Source organism: Xenopus tropicalis, chromosome 7, assembly GCF_000004195.4.
Source record: "Xenopus tropicalis strain Nigerian chromosome 7, UCB_Xtro_10.0, whole genome shotgun sequence".
In the NCBI taxonomy this organism is placed as follows: Eukaryota; Metazoa; Chordata; class Amphibia; order Anura; family Pipidae; genus Xenopus; species Xenopus tropicalis.
Genome location: NC_030683.2, coordinates 22,767,228 through 22,793,234, shown reverse-complemented (window position 1 = coordinate 22,793,234; position 26,007 = coordinate 22,767,228). Strand labels below are relative to the sequence as shown.

General features: G+C 39.4%; 1 protein-coding gene across 6 annotated transcripts in view; it reads left to right on the top strand.

Annotated features, from left to right (window-relative positions):
• Window positions 1-26,007, top strand: part of mgmt (O-6-methylguanine-DNA methyltransferase) — a 308,175-nt gene that overhangs the window by 59,703 nt on the left and 222,465 nt on the right. The window contains exon 4 of one of the 6 annotated variants that reach the window (XM_031905045.1): window positions 10,327-10,564. The exons of the other annotated variants lie outside the window; for them this stretch is intronic. Coding sequence (XP_031760905.1) covers window positions 10,327-10,468 — 142 coding nt within the window. The 3' untranslated portion in view covers window positions 10,469-10,564. Of the gene's footprint in view, window positions 1-10,326; window positions 10,565-26,007 lie in introns of those variants that run through there. 6 annotated transcript variants of the gene reach the window in all.

The window sequence follows — 26,007 nt, the reverse complement described above, 5'->3', positions numbered from 1 at the left end:
AACATGGTTAACACTTTCGAAGCACAGCCTGACGAGGCCTTTGTGACTGTCTTTTATAAAGAGAAGTTGTTCTTGTTTACTATAGATTTAATCTATATTGTTTCTCTTAACTATAGCTGGCTTCACACTTTGAATTTGCCTGATGTCTGTAAATGTTTATTTGAGTCTGAAGAGATTTTTGTGCAAAATGTAAATCAAGCTAAACAGAAACTTGGAAAAATATTAAGTCCATGGGGAAAATATGTTTGTTTTTTGCAAGAGCCTTGTTTAGACAGTATTAAAATTTGCTGAAACGCCTTCCTATGAAATGTATAACCATAAGTTCTCGAAATCGACAAAACTACGTTTAATTCCACTAATTTGGATCACGATATAAGGTCTCTATCACATTCACAAACACTTTGGTCACTTTGGTGTGGGAATAAACCAAAAAAACGGTGTAAGCTGTGCTCTTCTTCTCCCTAACTTCGTGTGTGAATGATACCTACGTGCCTCCCCCCTTCCCACCCCTCTTGGATTAAGCCCTGCTTAAGGCAGGTGTTGCAAGTAGGTAGGCATATATACTTTTATTTAAATATGGACCTGATCTTTTCTGGAATCTCTCTGAAGAAGGGCTGAGAATTTCTTATTTCATTGTGTTAGGTAATATAATATTTATAACATGGAATACAATAAAGGGAAGTTTCAAAGATTTATCTAGGTTTTAGCACCGCTACACTTTTCTTTATTGGACACTTCATGGGTTAATTGCTCCTTATCATATACATGACACAGGAGTGGCATGTTCTTACTGCTTTTGTGTCTACCTAATCTTTTCCTGTTGTTGTGCACATATTTGCGTTTCATCTCCCTGTGTTTGCATGACTCTAGCTTACGGTTTTCCATTAATATAGAGAGACGAAGCCCGAATAAATGTACAGCACCAGCAAAGCTTTGGCGGACCCAGTGGCACCACTAGTAAGTGGAACACACACACACTTCCAATGTCTGCATAAGAGTCAATTACACATTGATAAGTCACAATGAAGGGCTGTGAATGGAAGCTAAAAAGAAAAACATGAAATTATTTTTTAAAGCTGTCCAAATATGAAATTAATTTTGCAATCGGAATTGTCAGTGGGCATACATACTAACATACTGTTAGAGTATGGTCCCATTAAAAAATAAAATATCATATTAGAAGTATAAAATCCCCCCCCCCCTTGTGTGCTATAACGTTAACACAGACTGCAAGATCCTAACTTTGACACCACGATTTTGAGACGGTGGACCTTCCCTTTATTTGGATGATCTTGCATGTTATATAGAGTCTTTGTGTCTCCTTTACTACTCTTTGTTGCAGTATATGATGTGTGGCTATCACCTAAGGGGTCTTCACCAGCATTACCGGAGTATGCGGGTTATGTATTTTTGTTGGATGCAATCCTGTGAAAGGGAAACTGTTAGGATTTTTACGGGGTACTTTTTATTTCTAAATTACACTGTTTACATAGAAAATAATTCACTCTACCATTTAAAATGTTATTCTTGAACCAACAAATGTATTTTTTTAGATGTAATATTGGTGTGTAGGCGCCATCTCAGTGCATTGTACCTGAGTCTGAGCTTTCAGAAAGCCAGCGCTACACATTAGAACTGCTTTCAGGTAACCTATTGTTTCTCCTACTCCCATGTAACTGGAGGAGTCCCAAGCCGGACTTGGATTTCTTACTATTGAGTGCTATTCTGATATCTACTGGGAGCTGCTATCTTGCTCTCTTCCCATTGTTCTGCTGATCGGCTGCTGGGAGGGAGGGGCAATATCACTCCAACTTGCAGCTCAGCAGTAAAGTGTGACTGAAGTTTATCAGAGCCCAGGTCACATGACTGTGGCACCCTGGGAAATGAAAAATATGGCTAGCCCCATGTGAAATATAAAAAAATGTGTTTGTGGTTTTAAAAAACTGATTTCAATGCAGGATTCTGCTGGATTCCTTTAGGTAATAAAAACAGGCTGGTTTAATATTATTTTGACATTTATTAAAAAAATTTTGAAACAATCAAATTCTGATCAGCCAGCTAAGAAAGTTTGTATGTGCTTCAGTTTGACTATATCCTTCTATGGTATTCAACATCCCAGGCCATACATTATTTTCAGGGTCTGACATAAGAAATCACTGAAGGCTCGGACAATGATAAGTTATTTATTTATTTATCTATTTATTTTCAAATCAATCATATCGTTCTATCAGATCAATCATATCAAACGCCCAGTTGTATATTTTATACTAGTATTTCTAAACATAGTAAGTTACTGGAAACTCTTTTGGAAATCTGCTGGATTTGCTGGTTTGATACCTGATAAATTTGCCTCTCAGGTTTGGCGATGCTGAATGTTTTGACCTTCTTCTATTTATAAAGACCCATTTTAAAAGGCATTAAATCCACAAAACATCATGTTGGCATGTATGACTTTTGGTATAAACTGAGGCATTGCCTGAAAGCATCTAGTTTAAAAAACAGCATTGAGTGCCAACACTTTTTACACCATGTTTCATAACAGATATTCCTGCTGCCTGAACTTGTCTGCAAAAACAAAAAAAAAATTATTTTGTAATAGATTATTTACATAGCATTCATTCACACATAAGTAGAACACTGCCACTTTATAAATACGCCGTTTACTTTTTTTCTTTTTGGCATGAAATATTTTGCACCCCATCATAACTCTGTCACTTAGAATGAAACACCAAACACGCTCAGCAAATGTTTGCAAATATACTAGAACGATTTGAATATTAAGATATGTTGGTAGCCTGACAGCTGGCTTTGAGCTGCCTGTAGTAAAGTGTCTGTGCAACTGCAGCTGAGCGCAAATCCATTGGTTATTGCAGTGCCTTGTCAGAAACGGTGAGCCTTTGCTTGAAGAGATGCGTGTCTGCGCTGACAGATTTCTGATCAGTATTTTGAGCTGTCACCGAGGTGTATAGACATGTTTGTGGAATAACATAAATACAATTTATTGCAGTCGAAAAACATTGTGCAAACTGGAAAATTGTTTTCCTGGAAATAATTGACATCATTAGCAGCTTAGAATACTGCTGCTAAAATTCCCGCTGTACGCAGCTGATACCTTGTATATGTATGTGAAATGTTTATCTACACAAATATAGGTGGCGATTTATCATATAACCATTTATCATCCCTATAACCATTTAGATCAATTGACTAGAAAAGTGTACATTTGATTAATATTGACCAATTTTTAAGAAAAACAAATATTAAAAAATTGGATCATTGCCCCAAAGCCATCTATAAGGTTTGACACTCCAGAGCAGGGATCCCCAACCTTTCTTACTCATGAGCCACAGTCACATGTAAAAAGACTTGGAGAGCAACACAAGCACCATAAACGTTCATGGAGGAGCCAAATAAGGGCTGTGATTGGCTATTAGGCAGCCTCTATGCACACTATCAGCTTACAGGGGCTTTATTTGGTAGGAAATCTTGTTTTTATTCAACCAAAACTTGCCCCCAAGCCAGGAATTCAAAAATAACTCCCTGGTTTGGGGGCACTGAGAGCAACATCCAAGGGGTTGGGGAGCAACATGTTTAAATGAGAGATTGGTATATGAATAGGAGAGGAACTGAACAGAAATATAAGTTATAAAAAGTAACAAAACAATAGTAGCCTCACAGAGCAATAGTTTTGCCTGTTTTTTTGGCTGCTGGTGTCAGTGACCCCCTAATTGAAAGCTGCAAAGAGTCAGCAGAAGAAGGCAAATAACAGAAAAAAGTTAGCTTAAAGGTAAACCACCCCTTTAAATGGTAATATTTCTGTAATCACTTGATCAATTCGGTCAGTCCCAGCATTCGTTTTAAAAATTCCATCTAAGTTGTCTGTAGGTTTCCCAGATTCTGGATTCAAAAGGCTTTAGGATGTATACCCTTCTATAAAGCATGCCTTGATACCTTGCTTGGGATATAGTAAAAAGTGTTGTCCATCCTCCGAATGAGTACAGCAAGAGGTCTACAATGATCTCCCAATAAGCAATACACTAGGAACTAGGATTTTTGGTACATTTGCACAAGTTTTTTGTACTTCGTGCAACTTTTTTGTGCTTTGAGACAAAATTTGTGCGACAGAATCGTATTGTCGCGCCGCGTACGAAAGTTTCGGATTTATTCAAGCTTCAGTATCATGACTTTCCTTGGGCCAGGTTGGAGCTGCAGAGTGCCATTGAGCCCTATGGGAGACTTTCCTTGGGCCAGGTTGGAGCTGCAGAGTGCCATTGAGCCCTATGGGAGACTTTCCTTGAGTCAGGTTGGAGCTGCAGAGTGCCATTGAGCCCTATGGGAGACTTTCCTTGGGCCAGGTTGGAGCTGCAGAGTGCCATTGAGCCCTATGGGAGACTTTCCTTGGGCCAGGTTGGAGCTGCAGAGTGCCATTGAGCCCTATGGGAGACTTTCCTTGGGCCAGGTTGGAGCTGCAGAGTGCCATTGAGTCCTATGGGAGACTTTCCTTGGGCCAGGTTGAAGCTGCAGAGTGCCATTGAGCCCTATGGGAGACTTTCCTTGGGCCGGGTTGGAGCTGCAGAGTGCCATTGAGCCCTATGGGAGACTTTCCTTGGGCCAGGTTGGAGCTGCAGAGTGCCATTGAGCCCTATGGGAGACTTTCCTTGGGCCGGGTTGGAGCTGCAGGGTGCCATTGAGCCTTATGGGAGACTTTCCTTGTGCCGGGTTGGAGCTGCAGAGTGCCATTGAGCCCTATGGGAGGCTTTCCTTGGGCCAGGTTGGAGCTGCAGAGTGCCATTGAGCCCTATGGGAGACTTTCCTTGGGCCGGGTTGGAGCTGCAGAGTGCCATTGAGCCCTATGGGAGACTTTCCTTGGGCCGGGTTGGAGCTGCAGAGTGCCATTGAGCCCTATGGGAGACTTTCCTTGGGCCAGGTTGGAGCTGCAGAGTGCCATTGAGCCCTATGGGAGACTTTCCTTGGGCCAGGTTGGAGCTGCAGAGTGCCATTGAGCCCTATGGGAGACTTTCCTTGGGCCAGGTTGGAGCTGCAGAGTGCCATTGAGCCCTATGGGAGACTTTCCTTGGGCCAGGTTGGAGCTGCAGAGTGCCATTGAGCCCTATGGGAGACTTTCCTTGGGCCAGGTTGGAGCTGCAGAGTGCCATTGAGCCCTATGGGAGACTTTCCTTGGGCCAGGTTGGAGCTGCAGAGTGCCATTGAGCCCTATGGGAGACTTTCCTTGGGCCAGGTTGGAGCTGCAGAGTGCCATTGAGTCCTATGGGAGACTTTCCTTGGGCCGGGTTGAAGCTGCAGAGTGCCATTGAGCCCTATGGGAGACTTTCCTTGGGCCGGGTTGGAGCTGCAGAGTGCCATTGAGCCCTATGGGAGACTTTCCTTGGGCCAGGTTGGAGCTGCAGAGTGCCATTGAGCCCTATGGGAGACTTTCCTTGGGCCGGGTTGGAGCTGCAGGGTGCCATTGAGCCTTATGGGAGACTTTCCTTGTGCCGGGTTGGAGCTGCAGAGTGCCATTGAGCCCTATGGGAGGCTTTCCTTGGGCCAGGTTGGAGCTGCAGAGTGCCATTGAGCCCTATGGGAGACTTTCCTTGGGCCGGGTTGGAGCTGCAGAGTGCCATTGAGCCCTATGGGAGACTTTCCTTGGGCCGGGTTGGAGCTGCAGAGTGCCATTGAGCCCTATGGGAGACTTTCCTTGGGCCAGGTTGGAGCTGCAGAGTGCCATTGAGCCTTATGGGAGGCTTTCCTTGGGCCAGGTTGGAGCTGCAGAGTGCCATTGAGCCCTATGGGAGGCTTTCCTTGGGCCGGGTTGGAGCTACAGAGTGCCATTGAGCCCTATGGGAGGCTTCCAAAATCATGCACAGAAGGATCAAAGTCAGAAAGGTTTTCCCGCTGTTTATGATTGTTTGACTTTCGGATCGCCAATACGATATTATTGTGACGAATACATTTTTTTTCGTAAGCATTTTCAGATATTTGCGATCATCAGAAATTATCGTATCCAATCCGAATTTTACCCATTTCTGGATTCGAACTCGTACTTTGATGAATGTGCCCCTAAGTGTTCCAGCAGGATGGTCTGTCAAAACTCTCTCCCAAAGTGATGGCCAATGTTTTTTTGTTTTCTTTCTATATTTTTTTCCTACAAACAATACAAAAATACAAAACTCTGAAATTACAGAAAAGACTGCCTATATTCTGATGGGGAAATCAGCGGACTTCAAACGGGTGTTTTTTTTCTTCATGGTTTCATTGATATGGGAATATCGCCACAAACTTTGAGCAGAACATGCATTTCCCATTTAGTACCTGTACTTAGCTTTCTACTAACGGTATCAGAAAATGTCTGATAATCAAACAGGCCTCTCAATTAACAAAACGAGGGCCAACGTAATGTAATCATCCCTTATTCCCAAGTCTTTGAATGGAAGAAGCTGAGGTAAGCTAAAAATTAGCTTTATATTGTAATCAACAGCCAGCTTTCTCTGCCAGGAAGAACTTACTGACATCAGCAGGAGACATAGATTTCCCAATAGCAGCTGCTTGGGGCACCCGATGGCCTACAAATGCAGCCCACCGATAGTTGTTCCCTTTGCTTCTCTTAAAGCAGCACATTTTTGATGGTAGAGATGGTAGTATTCCTTTAAGTCTACTTCCTTGGAAATGAATAAACCATAAATTGTGCACCTGAGGAAGGATTGTATGCTATTAAATATTTTTGCATTTGCAGAAGGTATTGTAATCCTTTATATAAATTAAAAAAAAAAACCTGTTTAGATTTCCCAAGCGTGCCCTTCCATATTAGTCTAGTAGTAGAGCAGTTTCACAACAATGGACAACTACCTAAAATTGTATGCAAAAGGGCAGGGTCGGACTGGGCCACCAGGGCACCGGGAACAAACATGGTGGGCCCCTGGAGGCCCAGGCCCAATACCTGTCACCACGCCCCCTGCCGCTGGTGTCCCTCCCCTGAAGTGTTGCGGGGGGTTAGGGTGGTGCTGTGGAGGTCCTTGTGGGGATAGTAGGGGATGCAGTGGGACACCTTGGGGGATACGAGGCCCTGGTAGCTCTGGTGGGCCCTGCACCCCCCAGTCCGACCCTGCAGAAGGGCTTAACTAAGGTGCAATCCCCAGTAGTTCTTGCATGTTTTTGTGGAAATACTAGACATTGAGTTTGCATTGCCACCCATATGGTAACACTGCAACCAAGCCAAATAGGAACAAAGTTGGCAAGTAAATAAAGACTTTTTTCCCTAAAGTCAACAATGAACTCCGCTAAGGTTCACTTGCTCTTTGTTCTCTTATATCAACTTTCCCCCTAACTGATTTGTGACTTCCTTCCAACTTCAGAATGCTATAAAGCCCTGATTCTTAATCTTGGTCCCCACATGTCACTGGACTGAAACAGCACTCTTCTATACTCTGCTATATCTTGGACAATGCCAGGAGCTGCAGTTCACTAACTATCTGGGTACCAATGCTAAGAAATGGGAATATAAAGGAACTACTTAAGACTATAATATATTTAGCAGTTAGAGATGCAGACTATATTAGCCTACTTGATGGTAGGAATTGGTAGTACTCTTTTATAGATTTGAAAAATGTTTGAGCTAAGGGAGTCTCAACTTTATATTGGTCTAGAACAAGGAGGCTTATATCTCAAAATTCTAGTCACAATTTTCAGGGAGGCTCTTTTTCTATGGCTATATCTGCAAAATAACTTTGAAACTTCTTCCACTGGCATTTTTCTCCAGCTCTCATCTCCACCTCACTTGATGCAAAGCACGAAGATATCAAATGTTATACTATGTGAAGTACTTTCTGACTTACAGCGGAAAACGTTTTTAATAGAATATATAGAGGTTCAACATGAAGAAAATATTTAGCTAAGAGATAGTCCTGGCGATATCAGTCCTAGTTGAAAGTGGCCTGTGTGCCAGCTTAGAAAATCTTAAACAGGTTTTGCTTCCAATATGAGCTGTGTTAATATATAGTTTGGTTTCACCACATGTGACCTCATACAGTAAATGGGAAAACAAAAGGTCTGCATCATGAACTATAGAACATTAATTGTGCTTAAGTGGCTCTGGTTGCTTGTTCTGATTTACAGTATGTGCCCAGATGCCCAGAGTTGTGCCACAAGAAATCTTGTCACTTATGCTGAGCCAAATGTCTGCCTTATCGTTTATTATTAGCCCTTTTAGTCGTATTATTGTTTCAAAAACAGATTGCAGTGATTGGAGCATGATACAATAGGTCGAAAATACACTTCTAATAATACTGATTAGGCGCGCTAAAATTTAATACATGTAGTAAAATGTAGCCCAAGTCCAAACTTTTTATTCTTAAGTTTCAAAAGAAAAGGGGGTACAGCAGTCTTATACTTTACTCGACCAGCTACTGTTAAGCTCTGTATATTACAGTTTAGGGATGCACCAAATTAAAATTTTCAATTCTGAACCTTCCACCAAGGATTCAGCTGAATCCTAATTTGCATAAGCACGTTAGCATAATTTGGGTGGGGGGGGGGATCTACGCATGAAGTGTGTGATGGGAAAAATGGCAATTTCCATAAGCACGTGACTTGAATTCACATGTTCAGATTTGGTTTGGCCATGCACTTGGATTCAGACAAATCCAAATCCAGATAAAAAGAAAAAAATATAGAAATTCTGAGCTAAATCTGGGATTCAGTGCATCCCTATTGCAGAATTCAGTAAGAATAGAAGCTAAAGGGCCCATAAACTCCGAATTTTTGGGGCTTAAAATCACGATATGGAAAAAATTCGGAGTAACCATGATAATTTCTGATCTTCTAAAATGTCGCAAAAATGCTTTTATCGGTCTTACAAAAATATCGTAATTGCCTTCTGAAAGTCACAAAATTTTTGGATCAAAACGTTTGTAAACGGCACGAAGCCTTTCTGGCCTTCAATGGATTTTGGAAGCCTTCCATAGGACTCAATGGCACTCGACAGATCCAACCTGGCGAAAAGATAGTCACAATACCAAAGCTTGAATGAATTCCGAAATGTTTGTAGTCTTTGCGAAAAGTACAACTTTTTCGTGGAACTTAACCACAAAAAAGTTGTGGAATTTTAACAAAATTATCATGGACATTCTGAAATGTTCAATAAGTTCGAAAAAATATGGAGGGGCTTTTATCATACATACTTAATAGAGGTTTTGTAAATGGGCCCCTATGTGTTAGGGGATCTACCTGCCCATGCTGTTTTTAGGTGTTTACCTTGTTACCAACATTTACATTACAATCCTGGCATAATGTGTAACCTTTAGTTCTAGATTTGCCACCCTCATTTAAATGGGACCTTTCATTTGACCTTTCTGATCGTGCCAGTTGAGCACAGGGGCGGGCCAAGCCGACCGGGCGCCCTAGGCAACCCGGTCGGACAACTCCGCCCACCTCCCCGCCCCCCGAACGGCACATGCGCGCCAAAGCACAGGAGGCAGGGCAGGGCGGGGTGATTCGATTGGTCATTGCCTCCGCCGCTAATGACAAGCAGCGGGGGCAATGACAAAGTAGCGCTAGGGGTAGGCAGGAGAGGCTCCTGCCTGGCGCCCCTCAATCGTTGCGCCCTAGGCAGCTGCCTCTTCTGCCTACCCCTAGTTCCGGCCCTGGTTGAGCATCAGAAGTAGCAAGGCTTAGCACAAACTAGAATTTAGGAGTATGCTAACCCTAAAACATGTTGGGGGGGAAATAAACATGGCAGTGAAATGCGTTAATTACTTTTTGTCACATGACCCTCCACATTTTCAACATCTGATGCTGTGGATTGTGGTTGAAAACAGCTGGACAGTAATCTGTTTCACTCTTTGCAACAGCAGTGAAGCCCTTAGCTATAGTTGTCTCCAGAGGGGCATTCGAGACACTTGGCTATAAGCTGCAGAGCTACATAAGGTTATGTTTCTTTTTATTTTAACAAGGTCTATAACATATACAATTAAACCCTAACAAATGCAGCTATAACAAATGGCGGCAATGAACTCATAAGGATTTGTCAGATTAATCTACTGAACTAAAAAGCACAGAAGACTTCAGCCTCGAGAACATTTGCGTACGAAAAGTGAAATAAAATAATCCAGGCAGCATATTTATGGATACAGTTTTAATCAAGTTACTCAGCAAACCTTACTGCCTCCTCGCGCTAAGACTGTAGAACATTAAGAAACATTAGTGTTCCGTTTTGCGTTAAAGATTTCTAAACAGTTCGACAATCAGTGTTAATCATATCTATTTTAAAGCTTAATGTTGCGTGACAAAAAAACATTCATCAACCTATTTGCTGGTGTTTTTGCTTTGTAGAGGCAGAATTCATTATTGTACAGGAGGGGAGAGACATAAGCGAGGCACAAGGAACTCTGCAGAACTTAATGGCAAAGCGACGCACTCGAGATGGAAAATCTCCCTTCAACACACATGCATTCAACAGCACACACCGCTTTAAGGAAAACTATACCCCCAGAATGAATACATACCCAACAGATAGTTTGTATCATATTAAGTGGCCTATTAAAGAATCTCACCAAACTGGAATATCTATATCAGTAGATAATGCCCTTTTTCATCTTCTAAATTGAGCCACCATTTTGTAATGGGCTGTGTGCTCCCTCAGAGATCAGCTGACAGGAAATAATGCAGCTCTAACTGTAACAGGAAGTAGTGTGGGAAGTAAAAGACAGAAGTCTGTCCATTAATTGGCTGATGGAGCCTAACTTGTATGTGTGCCATGGCTTGTTTGTGTGCACTGTGAATCCTATGATCCCAGGGGGCGGCCCTTAGTATTTAAAATGGCAGTTTTCTATTAAGGATTACTCAGTGGCACATACTACTAAAAAAGTAAATTTTTTTATGAAAATGGTTACTTTAGATGAAGCAGGGTTTTACATATGAGCTGGTTTATGCAATGTATTTTTAGAGAGACCTACATTGTTTGGGGGTATAGTTTTCCTTTAAATTGGCAATCTTTATAGCATCAATTGGCTTATTGAAATAGGAGGGCTTTTAGGGAGCATTTAAATCTCAAAGAAATGAGGGTAGATTGCAAGAGAATAAGATAGATGAAGGAGAATAAAAGAGGGTAAGGTTAAAATTGCAGTGTAGGCAAGGTGAAAGAATGTATTGTGGGAACAGAACCTTTTAAAAACACCTTACTTTGGTGAGGTATCCTGTCCATTTCCTTTAAAGTAACATACAAAATGGGGTGACAAAAAGCATGAATACTGTGTGCAACATATATACTTCATGTGCTCTCTCTCTTCACTTCTCTCTTCATATTTCTTCACTTTCCTTATTGCTTTTACTTATGTCCTTATTGCACCGATTAAAAATTGCACCTTTGAACCAAACCCACTACTGTCTCTTTGACAATTTGCTTGTTGGCTACTAGAATGTCTTGTCAAACCCCATTTATACTCCCTATAAGTGACAAACCAATTATTCTTAGCAATTGGTCCCTTTCTCCATCACTGTTATTTATGTCCTGTACCCTGCTGTTGACCATTAAATACTCCTCCTACCTGTAACTCTATTGAGCGGTCATAAAGATCTTCAAAGTTCATAGACTTTTGGGAGTTTGGCGTTTGGGATCTTGCAAAATGATCAAACATTTGCCCGACTATGACCCCCACACAACGTACTAGGCCAAACTGAGCTAATTCAAATGTGTGCCAGTGATAGTATCATTATGTAGGCCTATGCAGACCTTTCAGGAAAGGATCACATCAACAGACTATTGAACTCATCACCCAACAGGATTTTCTGAACTTCTCCATAGATATACGGACAGATATTGGTTTGGTAGGCCTTTGGTAAAGCCCCATAAGAGGACCAATAAGCTTCCCATTACTTCTGGAGGGACCAAGTTAGCAGCTTATATTAGTCTGTGTATGTACAAAAGGGAAACTCCACCCAAACACAACTTTTTGAAAAGTAAACATAATTTCAAGCAGCTTTGTACTGTACATAATTTAAAAAATATGCAGCCTTTTAATGTAGTGATATGGTTTGGTACAGTTCCCTAAGCCCCACCCCCTGTTCTTCTGCTGATCTGGCTGGCTACTTTAAGAGTCAAATAAAATGTAACTGTAGTCGACTGTCCTCAGCCTGTCTTCAGCCTACATCTTCCATATCCCACAATTCCCTGCACATGTGATGTCAGTAAGGGAAGGGACAATACACTGCACTGTATTATGGGTTAGGTAGTTCCTGCATGCCATCTGTAAGCTGTGCAGAAATTGTTACAATTTGTAACATCAGTGTTTCAGTCCCTCCTCCCCAGCCAGGATTTCAAATGATGCAGAAAGAGAAGAACTGTTTTGCAGCTGGATTTCAGCATATACAAATGGTTTTTATTGATACTTTTTGAAGGAACAGATTACAGTGTTGTGTGGCTCATGGTTCATGAAGCTAAAGTGCCTCTTTATACAACATTTATAATGGTTGATTTTGAAAGCTTATTGGTTTATTAGATGGACAGGCTCTTGCTTGCTATGTAATGTGTTTGGGTGCATTAAACAGAGGCACTTTCTCTGCTGTTCTACCCTGGTTTCTCAAAGCTCCTTTGTAGCTGATATATTCTGAGAGTAGTCACTTCCCGATCATATATTTCCTTCAGTTTCTGAAGATAACAAGACAGATTTCTCTTGATGTATTACTTTATCTTTCATCTTCTTTTTGTCATTGTTTGTCTGGAGTCTGGCAGATTAACACACTGTGAGGACATGTCTGTCAACGGTTACTTGCATATGATGGCCAAAAGCAACGAGTACAGCAATGTTTAACCCACCTTTGTTTGTGTTTTTCCTGGTGCATTTCAAATGAACACACATTGACCATAATGATAAATCCAGCCCCTTTTCCCAGTGAGCTTATATGGTCTTTATGTTTTTGGGTCTTTGCTGTGTAGCTTATTATAATTATTAGCTTTTTTTTTTTTATTAATTGGAACAGCCCAATTTCATCTTTCACATCGGTGTCCAAATTGGGCAAAGATTTAATGTGTATGGCCAACTAAGCTCTATGGCTCTCAGCTTTTAATAGGGCTTAGTTACATCCACAAGTGCAGTGAGCAAAGTGCAATTTTGAGCACAATTGTTATGTTTATATTTCCAACAGTGCACATTTTTTTCTCTAGGGATTCATCAAATCCACTATTTTGGGATTCAGCCAAATCCTTCATAAAAGACTTAGCCAAAAAATGAACTCATCCAAATTCTAATTTGCATATGCAAATTAGGCCACAATTCAGATTTGATTTGGCCAAATCCTGAACCGTATCCTGAATTTAGTGCACCCTTATTTTATTCCCACAATTCCAGCATCATTGTGGTCACAAAGGGGCAATTCTCTTGAGCTTTGTCTAGTTAGACAAAATGGATGCAACTGCGCTTGTGCACCATTTCATTTTGACTGCAGGGCCAGCAACTGCGCTTGATGGGCATAAAAGATAATAATACCTTATTAATAGCAGGGATGACTGTTTATATTTAGACCAGTGTATGCTGCAGACTGCACTAAATGTTAATCATCCATGCAGCAGTGGTTCCTTCTCTAAAGAGAAAGCATTTCCATGATCTTCCTTTTAAAACTGGACATCTATAAAATAAACATGAAGCATGGTTGTATAGTAACTATTTCCACGGGATTGCATTGATGCTCATCACCCCTTGCATCCGATTGGATTACAGACTAGCCACCTATTGTGTGTATTTTATAGTAATCTGACCAACTTTGGTCTTCTTTAAAGGCGAAGGAAAGTCATTTTGGCATTTTACTGCCAATAGATTTGCCTCATTAGTGCTACATAGAACATTATATTTATTCTGCAGAAACCATTAACATACCTGAGTAAGCAGCTTTCTCCGTTTACTTAAGATAGCAGCTGCCATTTTAAGTAGCTTCCTTCCTGCAGTCTAGCTGTTAGGGTGAAGACACACTGAGCTACTAGTAGCAGCTACTTTTTCATGGCTACTAAACTCCAGAAAATACCCTGCCATAGATGATACTGAGAATTACCTCTGCTAAAACACATGTAGAGACAATTATCAGTAAATGATCAGCATTGTCTATATTAGTAGCCACGACAAGTATCTGCTACTAGTAGCTTTGTGTGTCTTCACCCTTATAGCTCAGATCATTCATTCCTAAGAGAAGTGGGAGGGAGTTCTTATCATTCTTGTGGGGGCATGAGAGAGCTGGACAGACTCTGGCCCCAGGAATGAAGGATTTTTCTGAGAGGAAGTCAGATACCCTAAGAACATGTTTCCAAAAAAGGAGACAAGAAATCCTGTGTTTCTTTTGATAGAGGACTCAGTGCAGCATTACTGTAAGTGCTTATGGCTGTATTTACATTTACCTTTCTGATAAAGCTTACTTAGTTTTTACCTTTCCTTCTCCTTTAAAATCATAGGGAATAAAGCCAAGTGATATTACAGATTGGCTTCTGCTAATGATTTTTGCCAATTGAGCAGCATAGTAAGCTTGTGTCATAAGCAACAAGTAGCAGGTTCTGAGGGCATTCTTAGCATATGCTGTGGGAGGGAGAGCGTATTTTGTAGAGGATCCAATTATATGCAGGCTCCAGGCTGCGCGAATGGACTCAGAGCAGGAAAATATTTGTCTCTGAAATACACTCACTCATCACCCTGTAATGTTTGTAAATGAGCCCTGTACTTTGCAAAGTCTGTAGGTTGAGCAATTTTAATGCTCCTTATATTGCAGCGTATTTCAAATGTGCTTACTTATGTCAATGAAACAAGAAGCCTCTACTCCGCATTGTTAAGACAGTAATAAAAACGGGAATGTATTTCTGTATGTGCAGTTTGATATTTCTGCAGTCTAGCAATATTCCACTCTGCAAATAGCTTAGAAACACATTTTTTGAAGATGATGCAAATCCCTTTGTGGGATTGTGCTGCTGGTCATATGAAAGCACGCTACTAAATCACCTGCAATTACTAAGGATAGGCTATTTAAGAACCATGACCTTGACCCGTTTTCCTCTTTTTTTCTGAATTTTGATTTTTCTAACTGTGTTATTTTTTTTTTAACTTTATGTAAGCTGTTTTATTGATAGATGGGGCATGCACAACGTAGTGCAGTAAAGTGCTCGCATAAATCCAGGAATTAGGTCCATTAAAAGTTTAAGGAACTTGTGTTTTTTTTCTTATTTACCTTACAACCTTTCATCCAGCGCTTAGACCTTTCCATTTAAATAGTAGACAATATTAGTAGCTAATAGGTTTTGCGTTGTTCCAGAATAAAATATAACAGGGTAAGGTAAGCCAGGGATCTAAAAACACAAAAGCAGTGATGGATATAGAATGACCGGAATGAGCCAAGTCAGTATCATATATCTCTTATAGCATTAGGGATAAAGTAGGAATGTATCTCAAGATTAGGGAAATACTGGTTTTTTTTTATTAAATAATACACAACGGGGTTTCTTTATGGTCTCCTCAACTCAACAGCTTAAGGATATCTTACTTTGTGTTTCCTATCTTCTCTCCCCAGAGGGATGGTCTTCCTATCTCTGTTCTGGAAGCCCATACCCCATTCTGGTTCCAGCTTCTCTTGGCAGTGCTGTAAAATATTTAGGCTCTTGTCCGACTGATTCAGCCATTAGCTTTTAATGCAGCTAAAGCCAGCAGTTTGTTTGGCTGAAGTGTTTCGGAGTGACACGCGCTCAGCTGTACTGTTACCAGCTTTAGGCACATGAAGCCATTAGCTCAACACATTAAAGCATTTATTAACCAAAGTATCCCTTGCTCCAAGAGGAACAAGTAATCCTTTGCTTTGCTTCACAAAACCATGATTACCCACATTAATTCAAGGGGAAGTCCATGTTATAAAATCCTTCTTTCAATAGGGCCTTGTTTTTTATTTCTTATAGTTTTAAAATTGCTTGCTTTCATCTTCTACCACTTTCTTTATTTCAAATGGGGGTTACTGACCCCTGCAGCCAAAATAAATAAATAAATAAAAAATCTTACTTTGTATTACTTATTTTTTTTTGGGGTCCTCTCCTATTTGTCTTACAGTCTCTCATTCATACTCCTGTTTGGCTGGTAGGGTTAAAAACCATATACCTGCTTGAATTCCAACTGGAGAGCTTTAAAACCAACCAAAAAATTAAGACCAAGTGGAAACCACTGTCTACATCATATAAAAAGTTCATTTGAAGGTGAATTACTCCTTTGAAGAGACATAATCATTTGTATGCCCAGAGCCAGAACTAGAGGTAGGTAGAAAAGGGACGTGCCAAGGGGAGAAAGCTGGGTGGGGGACAGTAGGCACTTACATCTTTTCCAACTGGAGAGCTTTAAAACCAACAAAAAAAAATACAAAATTAAGACCAAGTAGAAACCACTGTCTACATCATATAAAAAGTGCCAGAGCCAGAACAAGGGGTTGATAGTAGAGACGCATGCAATGGGCACAATACTGGGAGGGGCATTATGCACGTATCTCTTTTGTCTGCCTACCCCTGGTTTAGGGTCTTGGAAGACCAACAGATGGGCTTCTTGTCACTTTGCCAATCTCACCCTGGGTGCAATTAGCAGCTTGCCTTGGGCGTACTTCTGCTTGGCCCAGAACTCTATATAGCTGGCATCTAATGAGTAATATTTAATTTATGTTAAGAATTTTTTTTTCTTTAATGTAAGGTTCTTTTTAAAGATTAAAACAAATGTATAATAATAATAGCTGTTGATATTATTATTAATGATGAGCAATTTTTTTTCCCCGGATTTGCAGCAAATTTCCGCATTTCGGCACTGGCAAATTGTTTCATGAAAATTCACACATCAAAAAAAAGTTGCAAATTTTCCAGCGAAGCAAAACAGGACATATTAGCTCAGGGGTGCCCAGACTTTTTCATGTGGCAATCGACTTTGGCTCCTCCCCACGTACGTACGCGACACAGCGTACATACGCATACCCAATAAAAGTGCCACATTTCCTGGCTTAGACGCGGTCCACCAGAAGTTTACGGGGGATCGACTGGTCGACTGCGATCAACGTTTTGCCACCCCTGTATTAGCTCATCACTAATTATTTTAATTGAAAATATGTGAATTCTTTTAATGTGTGTACTGCCATCCTTGACGATGGCAAGTACAGTATAGTGGGAAACACTTAATGGTTATAGGCCAAATGACATTTTTGTGGATAAGCGCGCAGCACACATACTTTATAAATGACTGCCTTCAGTTATTTTATTCCACTTCAAACGGCACCTTATGAGAATTAAATAGAAAAGTTGAAGAAATAAGAATTGCTAATAATGGAAAATCAACCAAATACAAGTACCTTTAAAACAAAAATATACCCCGGTACCGTATTAAAGCTATAATGATACAGAAACATGCATGGCAGGTGTATATATTGTTTAAATTAGGTAAAAAAAAAAAAAAGAGAAAGAGATGAAATGATGTGATGTTATCATCCCTTCACAATCTTAAAATATTATTGTAGCTATTAGTAATTATGTGACACAGATATATACACAGGATCCCAGTGATAAAGGGAGCTGCAGCCTTGCTTTTAAAGCCGTGCATCAGACAAGATACTGTAAATAAGAAGAAAGCTTTTATGAGTGAATTGTTGTGCAAATGGTTTTGCTCCATAAAATAAAGTGCATGCACAAATTATTCTTATTTTTCGATGCTTAAATTTATTGTGTGCATACTAAAAAGAAAACATTGTGTTATGCAGCAGTTTCCAGTATGAAAAAAAGGACAATAAAACTGTAAACTGTTTTAACATATTCTTACAATCAGACTAGTGGTTTATTGTTATTACGGTGCTGAGTTTTATAACTGTGTTTTAATATAAATGTATATATTACCCCTGAAATCTGATTATGGCTAAATTAGATAACAGTAAACAGAAAGATAGATAGAAAGGTTTCCAGAGATTTCTTTTTTTATGGGTCGGCCATTCTAGTTCATAGAGGAAGCTGAGAGACTGAAGGAGAAACATAAGCTTAATATGTAGAGAACGACTTATGTAATATATTAATATCATCTTATGCTTCTTTATAGTTGTGGTATAAGTATATTAACAATGTACAGGTACTGCATCCCTTATCCAGAAACCTGTTATCCAGAATTACAGGAAGACCATTTCCCAAAGACTCCATTTTAAGCAAATAATTCCAATTTTTAGAAACTTTTTTCTGTAATAATAAAACAGCAGTGTCGGACTGGCCCACAGGGATACCAGGAAAATTCTCGGTGAGCCCAGGTGGCATGGGCCCTCCTGCTTTTAGTCATTTGGCCTAATTCATGGTCATTACTGATTTTTCTATGGAAACAAAGCGACTAATGTATAGAAGAATAGATTATAGTATGTAAAGAAAGTAAGAAGTGGATGAAAAATAGCTTGGAGAGTGGGCCCATGGTCTAAGTTTTTATGATGGGCCCCTGGCATCCCAGTCCGACACTGTAGAACAGTATCTTTGCTTGATAGGAACTAAGTTGCATGATCTATATTGGTGGCAAAACAATTTTACTGGGTTTATTTAATGTGTGAAAGTATGGAGATCCACATTTTGGAAAGGTCCCTTATCCCAAGCATTCTGGAAGATAGATCTTATACATGAACAAGTAACTTAGCTAAACTTGTAGTACCTTGTAGTCTGTCAACTGTACTGTCAACTTTTCTGCTGAAAAATATGTGGTCGATGATATTGGTCTTGATATTAGTCTTCTTTATGTATCTGAGCAGTTACAGTGCCAGTACTATACTTACCATAGGCATAGCACTAAATGTGAATTATACCCCACAAACAATGTAGGTCTCTATAAAAATATATTGCATAAACAAGCTCAAATGGTAAACCCAGCTTCATCTAAATAAACTATTCTCTTATACAGTAAATATACTTTTTAGTAGTATGTGCCATTGGGTAATCCTAAATAGAAAATTGCCATTTTAAGAATTAAGGGCCGCCCCCTGGGATCATAGGATTCACAGTGCACACAAACAAGCCAAGGCACACATACATGCTAGGCCCCATCAGCCAATGAATGGGCAGAGTTCTGTCTTTTACTCCCACACTACTTCCTGTTACAGTTAGAGCTGCATTATTTCCTGTCAGCTGATCTCTGAGGGAGCACACAGCCCATCACTTAACGGGGGATCAAAGCATAGGATGTAAAAGGCCAATATTTACTGATATATATATTCCAGTTTGGCGAGATTCTTTTATAGGTCACTTAACATAATATAAACTATCTGTTGGTTAAGTATTCATTCTGGGGAAATACTTTTCCTTTAAGTAATGTTGTTTAGAGTTAACTCATCTGAATAAGGAAATGTTTAGATTTGCTCATCAGACTTGTATTTATATCTTGCTGGTAATTCTCCTTAGACATGTGACCTAATATAATTGTACAGGAATGTCAATATGATCTATACTTCTCCAAAGCATCTAGCATACTGTATGTTGGATACCTAAAGCAGCCATAACTAGAACTAGGAAAATAACAAACCTAATGTGTTAGATACAGACCTCATGAGTGAGTGCAATTAGAATATAGAAGATCCAGTTTATAGAACTAAAGCCTAAGAAAATAAATATAATATCAGTATTTTAGGGGGTTGATAAAGCAGAGAGCTAAAAATATGTCCTCTTAGAGCTATAATTGGCCTGGGGGCAAAGATTATGTTTGAAGATCAACGAGATTGTGGGGATATTCCTGCACATGTTGCTAGTTTTGTGTTGTTGAGGGAATTTGGAGGTAACCTTTATTTGGAAGGGGATATAAAAATATATAAATCATATATATATATATATATATTGTAAGCTTTTTCTTTTCTGTCTGATGTTATATCAAAAACTTTTAACATTTATATTTTGATATTCTTAAACACACATTTCTGCTGTCAGTAAAAAGTAGTTATTGGCAGAAACACTAGAAATTCAGCCTGGCTATAAGATAAGGGCTCTGGCACACGGGGAGATTAGTCGCCCGCGACAAATCTCCCTGTTCACGGGCGACTAATCTCCCCGAGTTGCCATCGGAGAGCCGTCAGTTGCCATCCCACCGGCGAACATGTAAGTCGCCGGTGGGATGGCACACCCGGCAGCACGATTTCGGCAAATCGCCGAAAATGCCTCGCGAGGCAACTTCGCCGATTTGCCGAAATCGCCTGCGCAGCGTGTACCATCCCACCGGCGACTTACATGTTCGCCGGTGGGATGGTAGTTCGGGGAGATTAGACGCCCATGACAAGGGAGATTTGTCGCGGGCGACTAATCTCCCCGTGTGTCAGAGCCCTAAGATATACTTTAACTGGTGAATGGTAATGAATTAAATGGGTATAATACCACTTTAACCTAATATATCATTGTATTGTTCTGAGACCTAAATAATGTTTGGTGTATTTGTTTTCTCTTTTTCTAAAAACAACTAATTTTTCTTTCTTATTTTATTGGTTCTCCCACGTTTAATCTGTTTTGTGTCAAATACTGCACAATGAGAAGTGCAAAAGTATTCAAAGTTCATTGGCTCTTGTTATATTTATAATGTTTATTTTTAGTTTTTTTTTTTTTTTATCTTTTTTTCATAACAAAATGCTTTTGAAACCATGTTGTTCAGCTAGAATGCAATGTGTGGGAGATGTTGCAGCCAAAACATCAAGCCAAAATTTGCCATTTTCACAAATCATTAGACCTTATGTATGCTGAGTTTATTGCACCAATAAAGCATGTCAGTTTTACTCTGGTTTTATATTGCTCTTTTCCGTAGACTTTTGCATTGTGAGATTTTAGAAAATGCTCAAATGTTGTTGATAAATAATTAAAACCAGTAAAATAACAGATAGAAAAATATTTCAATAAAGAAAGGGAAATACCAAGGCTGTATTTCATATTCATAGCAAAGGGTGATACTGTAGGATGAGAGCAGGAACATTTGGTGTGAATTGTCTTTTGTTTGTTTTTGTTTTGTTGCTTTATTATTACTATTTTTTATTGTTATTCTTCAATTTATTTTACATTTCCAGCCTATTTTATAGTACAGGTATGGGACCTGGGGTTTTCCAGATAAGGGATCTTTCCATAATTTGGATCTCCATAACTTAAGTCTGCTAAAAATCAATCAAATACCGAATAAACCCAATAGGCTTGTTCTGCCCCCAATAAGGGGTAATTATATCTTAGTTGGGATCAAGTACAGGTACTGTTTTATTATTACAGAGAAAAAGGAATCATTTAACCATTAAATAAACCCAATAGGACTGTTCTGCCCCCAATAAGGGGTAATTATATCTTAGTTGGGATCAAGTACAGGTACTGTTTTATTATTACAGAGAAAAGGGAATCATTTAACCATGAAATAAACCCAATAGGACTGTTCTGCCCCAATAAGGGGTAATTATATCTTAGTTGGGATCAAGTACAGGTACTGTTTTATTATTACAGAGAAAAGGGAATCATTTAACCATTAAATAAACCCAATAGGGCTGTTCTGCCCCCAATAAGGGGTAATTATATCTTAGTTGGGATCAAGTACAGGTACTGTTTTATTATTACAGAGAAAAGGGAATCATTCAACCATTAAATAAACCCAATAGGGCTGTTCTGCCCCCAATAAGGGGTAATTATATCTTAGTTGGGATCAAGTACAGGTACTGTTTTATTATTACAGAGAAAAGGGAATAATTTAACCATTAAATAAACCCAATAGGCCTGTTCTGCCCCCAATAAGGGGTAATTATATCTTGGTTATATCTAATTATATCTCAATTATATCTTAGTTGGGGTACTGTCTTATTATTACAGAGAGAAAATATTATTTTTAAAAATTGGAATTATTTGCTTATAATGAAATCTATGGGAGATGGCCTTTCGGAACTTTCTGGATAAGGGGTTTCCGTATAAGGGATCCCATACCTGTACTAAACATATATGTAGTGAACAGCAGAAACACAAGTGAAAACCCAGACAATGATGATTTGCAGTCTTAAAGGAGAGGTGCAAGCTGAGAGAAGTTTGTGTTGATTGTATTGATTTGGGGTCTATAACATGGGGTTCAGTAACTTCCACCTAGCTGTAAAAGGTGCGCAGGTGTGTGTTTTTCACAAGAGCGCCATATTATTGGCTTATGTATATCCTCACACGGGCCTGTTACCAGTGGACCTTTTTGCAGGGGATTAATTCCTGTACTGTGGCATGTTGGGAGCCCTACAACTGAATTTCCTAAGGGCAGGTGTTCAAGGAATACTGTCATGGGAAAACATATTTGTTACAAAATCAGTTAATAGAGCTTCTCCAACAGAATCCTGCATTGGAATCCGTTTTTAAAAAACACAAACAGATTTTTTTTTTATATTTAGTTTTGAAATTTCACATGGGGCTAGCAATATTCTTCATTTCCCAGGGTGCCACAGCCATGTGACCTGTGCTCTGATAAACTTCACTCACACTTTACTTCTGAGCTGCAAGTTGGAGTGATATCACCCCCCCCCCCAGCAGCCGATCAGCAGAACAATGGGAAGGGGGCAAGACAGCAGCTCCCAGTAGGTATCAGAATAGCACTCAATAGTAAGAAATCCAAGTCTGGCTTGGGACTCCTCCAGTTACATGGGAGTAGGAGAAACAATAGGTTAGCTGAAAGCAGTTCTAATGTGTAGCGCTGGCTCCTTCTGAAAGCTCAGACTCAGGCACACTTTACTGCTGCGCTGCAAGTTGGAGTGATATCCCCCCCCCCTCACCCCCAGCAGCCAATCAGCAGAACAATGGGAAGGGAGCAAGATAGCAGCTCCCAGTAGGTATCAGAATAGCACTCATTAGTAAGAAATCCAAGTCCGGATTGGGACTCCTCCAGTTACATGGGAGTAGGAGAAACAATAGGTTAGCTGAAAGCAGTTCTAATGTGTAGCGCTGGCTCCTTCTGAAAGCTCAGACTAAGGCACAATGCACTGAGATGGCGCCTACACACCAGTATTACAGCTAAAAAAAATACATTTGTTGGCCTTGAGCTGAAAATTATAGTGCTAGTTCATCAAGCATAGAATACTCTGAAGCAATATAAATGTTTTATTTGTCCCAGTCAGTATGTTTATATACCACATGTTTCCATCCTTCCTACTTTGCACACTCTTATATACAGATGTGAATCATGCTTTCAAAGATGTCAGGTTGTGCCAGCATTGACTCTGTAGCATTATATCAAGTATAACAGAATAATGAATTAGTATTATCAGATCAGATTTTTTTTTTTGTTTTGATGTGCGAAAGCTGTTTCCAAACATTGGGCCAGATTCAGTTAAGTGAGAAAAAGGTTTATCACGTGAAAACTCATGGACGAGATTCTATTTGAGGTGCAGTTCAATTCAGAAAAACTTATCTAACATGAAAGCTCCACTGAAGTCTATGGGGATAAAGGTGGAACTTTATTAGGAGAAAAGTTTTTTCTGCTGTAATTGAACCTCGTCCATGAGCTTTCATGTGATAAACCATTAGATAACTTTTTCTCACTGATCTGAATCTGGCCCATTCTTTCTTGAGTTAATTCATGGCTCATTTCTTCATCTGTGTGACCCTCACCAAGCCAGAAGATTTGTCTTCATCTACATCTATGATAATATGTAAACTCATATGACATCTATGTTAGCTAAGGGTTTGTAGGAATATAAAGTAGAAGAGAGTTGGAGTTGGGGGGTGGGGGATTGATCACTGAGAATGAAACTGCACCCATCAATCAAAGTCCAAATACATTTCTTTTATTTTTATAAAAGTTTCACTGAGCTTCATCAGTCATTAAAGAAGATTCTCAGAAATGAAAAACGTGTGGGTTATGCAATAATCAACACAGAGATCAGCATTCATTTTTATTAGTTCTGTGATGTTCTTGACTAGTCGCAAGTGGAAATGGCTAGTTCTGGTTACATTCAAGAAGGATTTTCTATCTATCTATCTATCTATCTATCTATCTATCTATCTATCTATCTATCTATTTAAAATAGTCCATAGGGTGCACACAAAAAAATGCACTGGAACAAGGACAGCACTCCTAGGATTTAAAGAACTGTGAGCAAAATATAAATGCAAAAATAGAAAGGTTTATTACTCAACGTTTCGGTCTCGCACAGAAACCTTCATCTGGAGTGAAAAACAAAATCATGTTTTACAACTGTAAGCACTTATAGCATTCATTTAAATGCATTGACTTACTTAAGTGCCCCTACTTACAGTAGTATAAGCAATATAAACATTAGGCCTCATAGGAGAAACAATGATTTTGTCATGTTCCTTTGTGTACATTGTTTTTGTAAACATTACAACTACATTTGGTATTTGTAAATATATTTACCAGTGGTGCTTGACAACCCAAACATTACTAATATCTACCCATGCAAGCCCAAAAAAGGCTTTGAAAGCTAAAAAATGTGCTTTGGTATCTGCATTGCACTTAATTATTCTTGTCCAAGCTGGCTTCCTATTGGCCAATGCTGTATAAAAGTCCTTGGTGGCCTGAATATATTACCAGACCTACCGGGAGGACTGTCATCAACAATCATGGGGCCCCATATAGCAGGGACCTTTCCTTAAGGGGATATAATTATTAGGCCATTGGTTATGATGGTGGTGGACCTAAGAACACATAGAATGGGGGCTCAATTAAAAAAAAATGGTCATGCCATGGTCCATCCACACCAAAACCCTCCTATAATCTGACCAAACCCTGCCCATTCCTAACAAGCCCTTCCCCTTCATAGCCGGCAGATGACACTTTTGTTTAACTGCCACTGGGCCCCTTACTAGAGTACCTCCTCTGTCCCCCACAAAAGTTAATCTTCCTACCAGTGTTTATCCAACTTATCCATATCAGAAATACTGTAAAATATTTAACACTACTTCATACAGTATAACATTACACATTGTAGTTGTAGCAGACATTCAGGTATACATAAATAATTTTTATCGAAGTGGCAGTAATCCATCAAGTTTTAAAGCTAAGTGTATCCTCACAGTATAATTCCTTTTTTCTTGAATGTGAAAAGTTCTCTTTTGTTAACCGAGAAGTCCAAAATTTATATCAATAATGAATTGCAAAAGCTCTGCATCATGTTGAGTATTAGTAATAGATGACTGTGTGTTAAATATAAATGATCTGCAAGCTTTTATGCAGCATTAGATGAAAGGGTGAAAATTATGTATGTAATCCTCATCTCTCATCAGATCTTTCTTAAAGAGCAGCAAAATTACCAGAGTAAATATTATAGCGGTACTAAATTAGCTATGTACAGTATATTAAAAAACCAGGCTATACATATGGCAGCCAGTAAGTACAGCACTCAAATTAACAGTCTCTCTATAAGAATGCAGAAGGGAACTTTACATAATAAAGTCCCAATAAAAAAAAGTCTTTACAGAAGGATTTGTTATTTCTTGGATCTAATCTTACCTTACCAGGTGTATCATATAGTTCTTTTTTTTAGGTTTACTCTCATTAAATGGTATTCTGGGAAACTATGTTTGTAAATGAGCTCTTATTTCTTCTACTGTTCAACAAATATTTTTTTTAAAAAGTGGTTGATCTTAATTATACCACCCAGGGTGAAAGAATCTGATCTGATATGTGTCACAGTGTCATATATTTAATTACTTTGTTATCAGACTTGGCAAATAGCAATTACACATTAAGTATTAGTAAGGGCTCCTACAATTATTCTATCAAAGTTGTACATATTAGTGAAATGATCTCTATAAAGCAAAATATGCATGGGAGATTATGACTGAGATTCTGAATACTACAGATGCCTAGAATACAGTTTGTTTGATCCATAATAAATAATAGAAGAGTGAACTATAAAACCAGGCAGGGGTGTGACAACACAACACTGAGCTCCCCACAAAATGATCTTTGGAGGGGCCTCTTGATGCTGTTTTCAGCCTATTGCCTAGTGCTTATTGAAATCTCTCACTGCACCTATTAATAGTAGCAGGTATGGACTCCAGGTACTTAGGTGGGC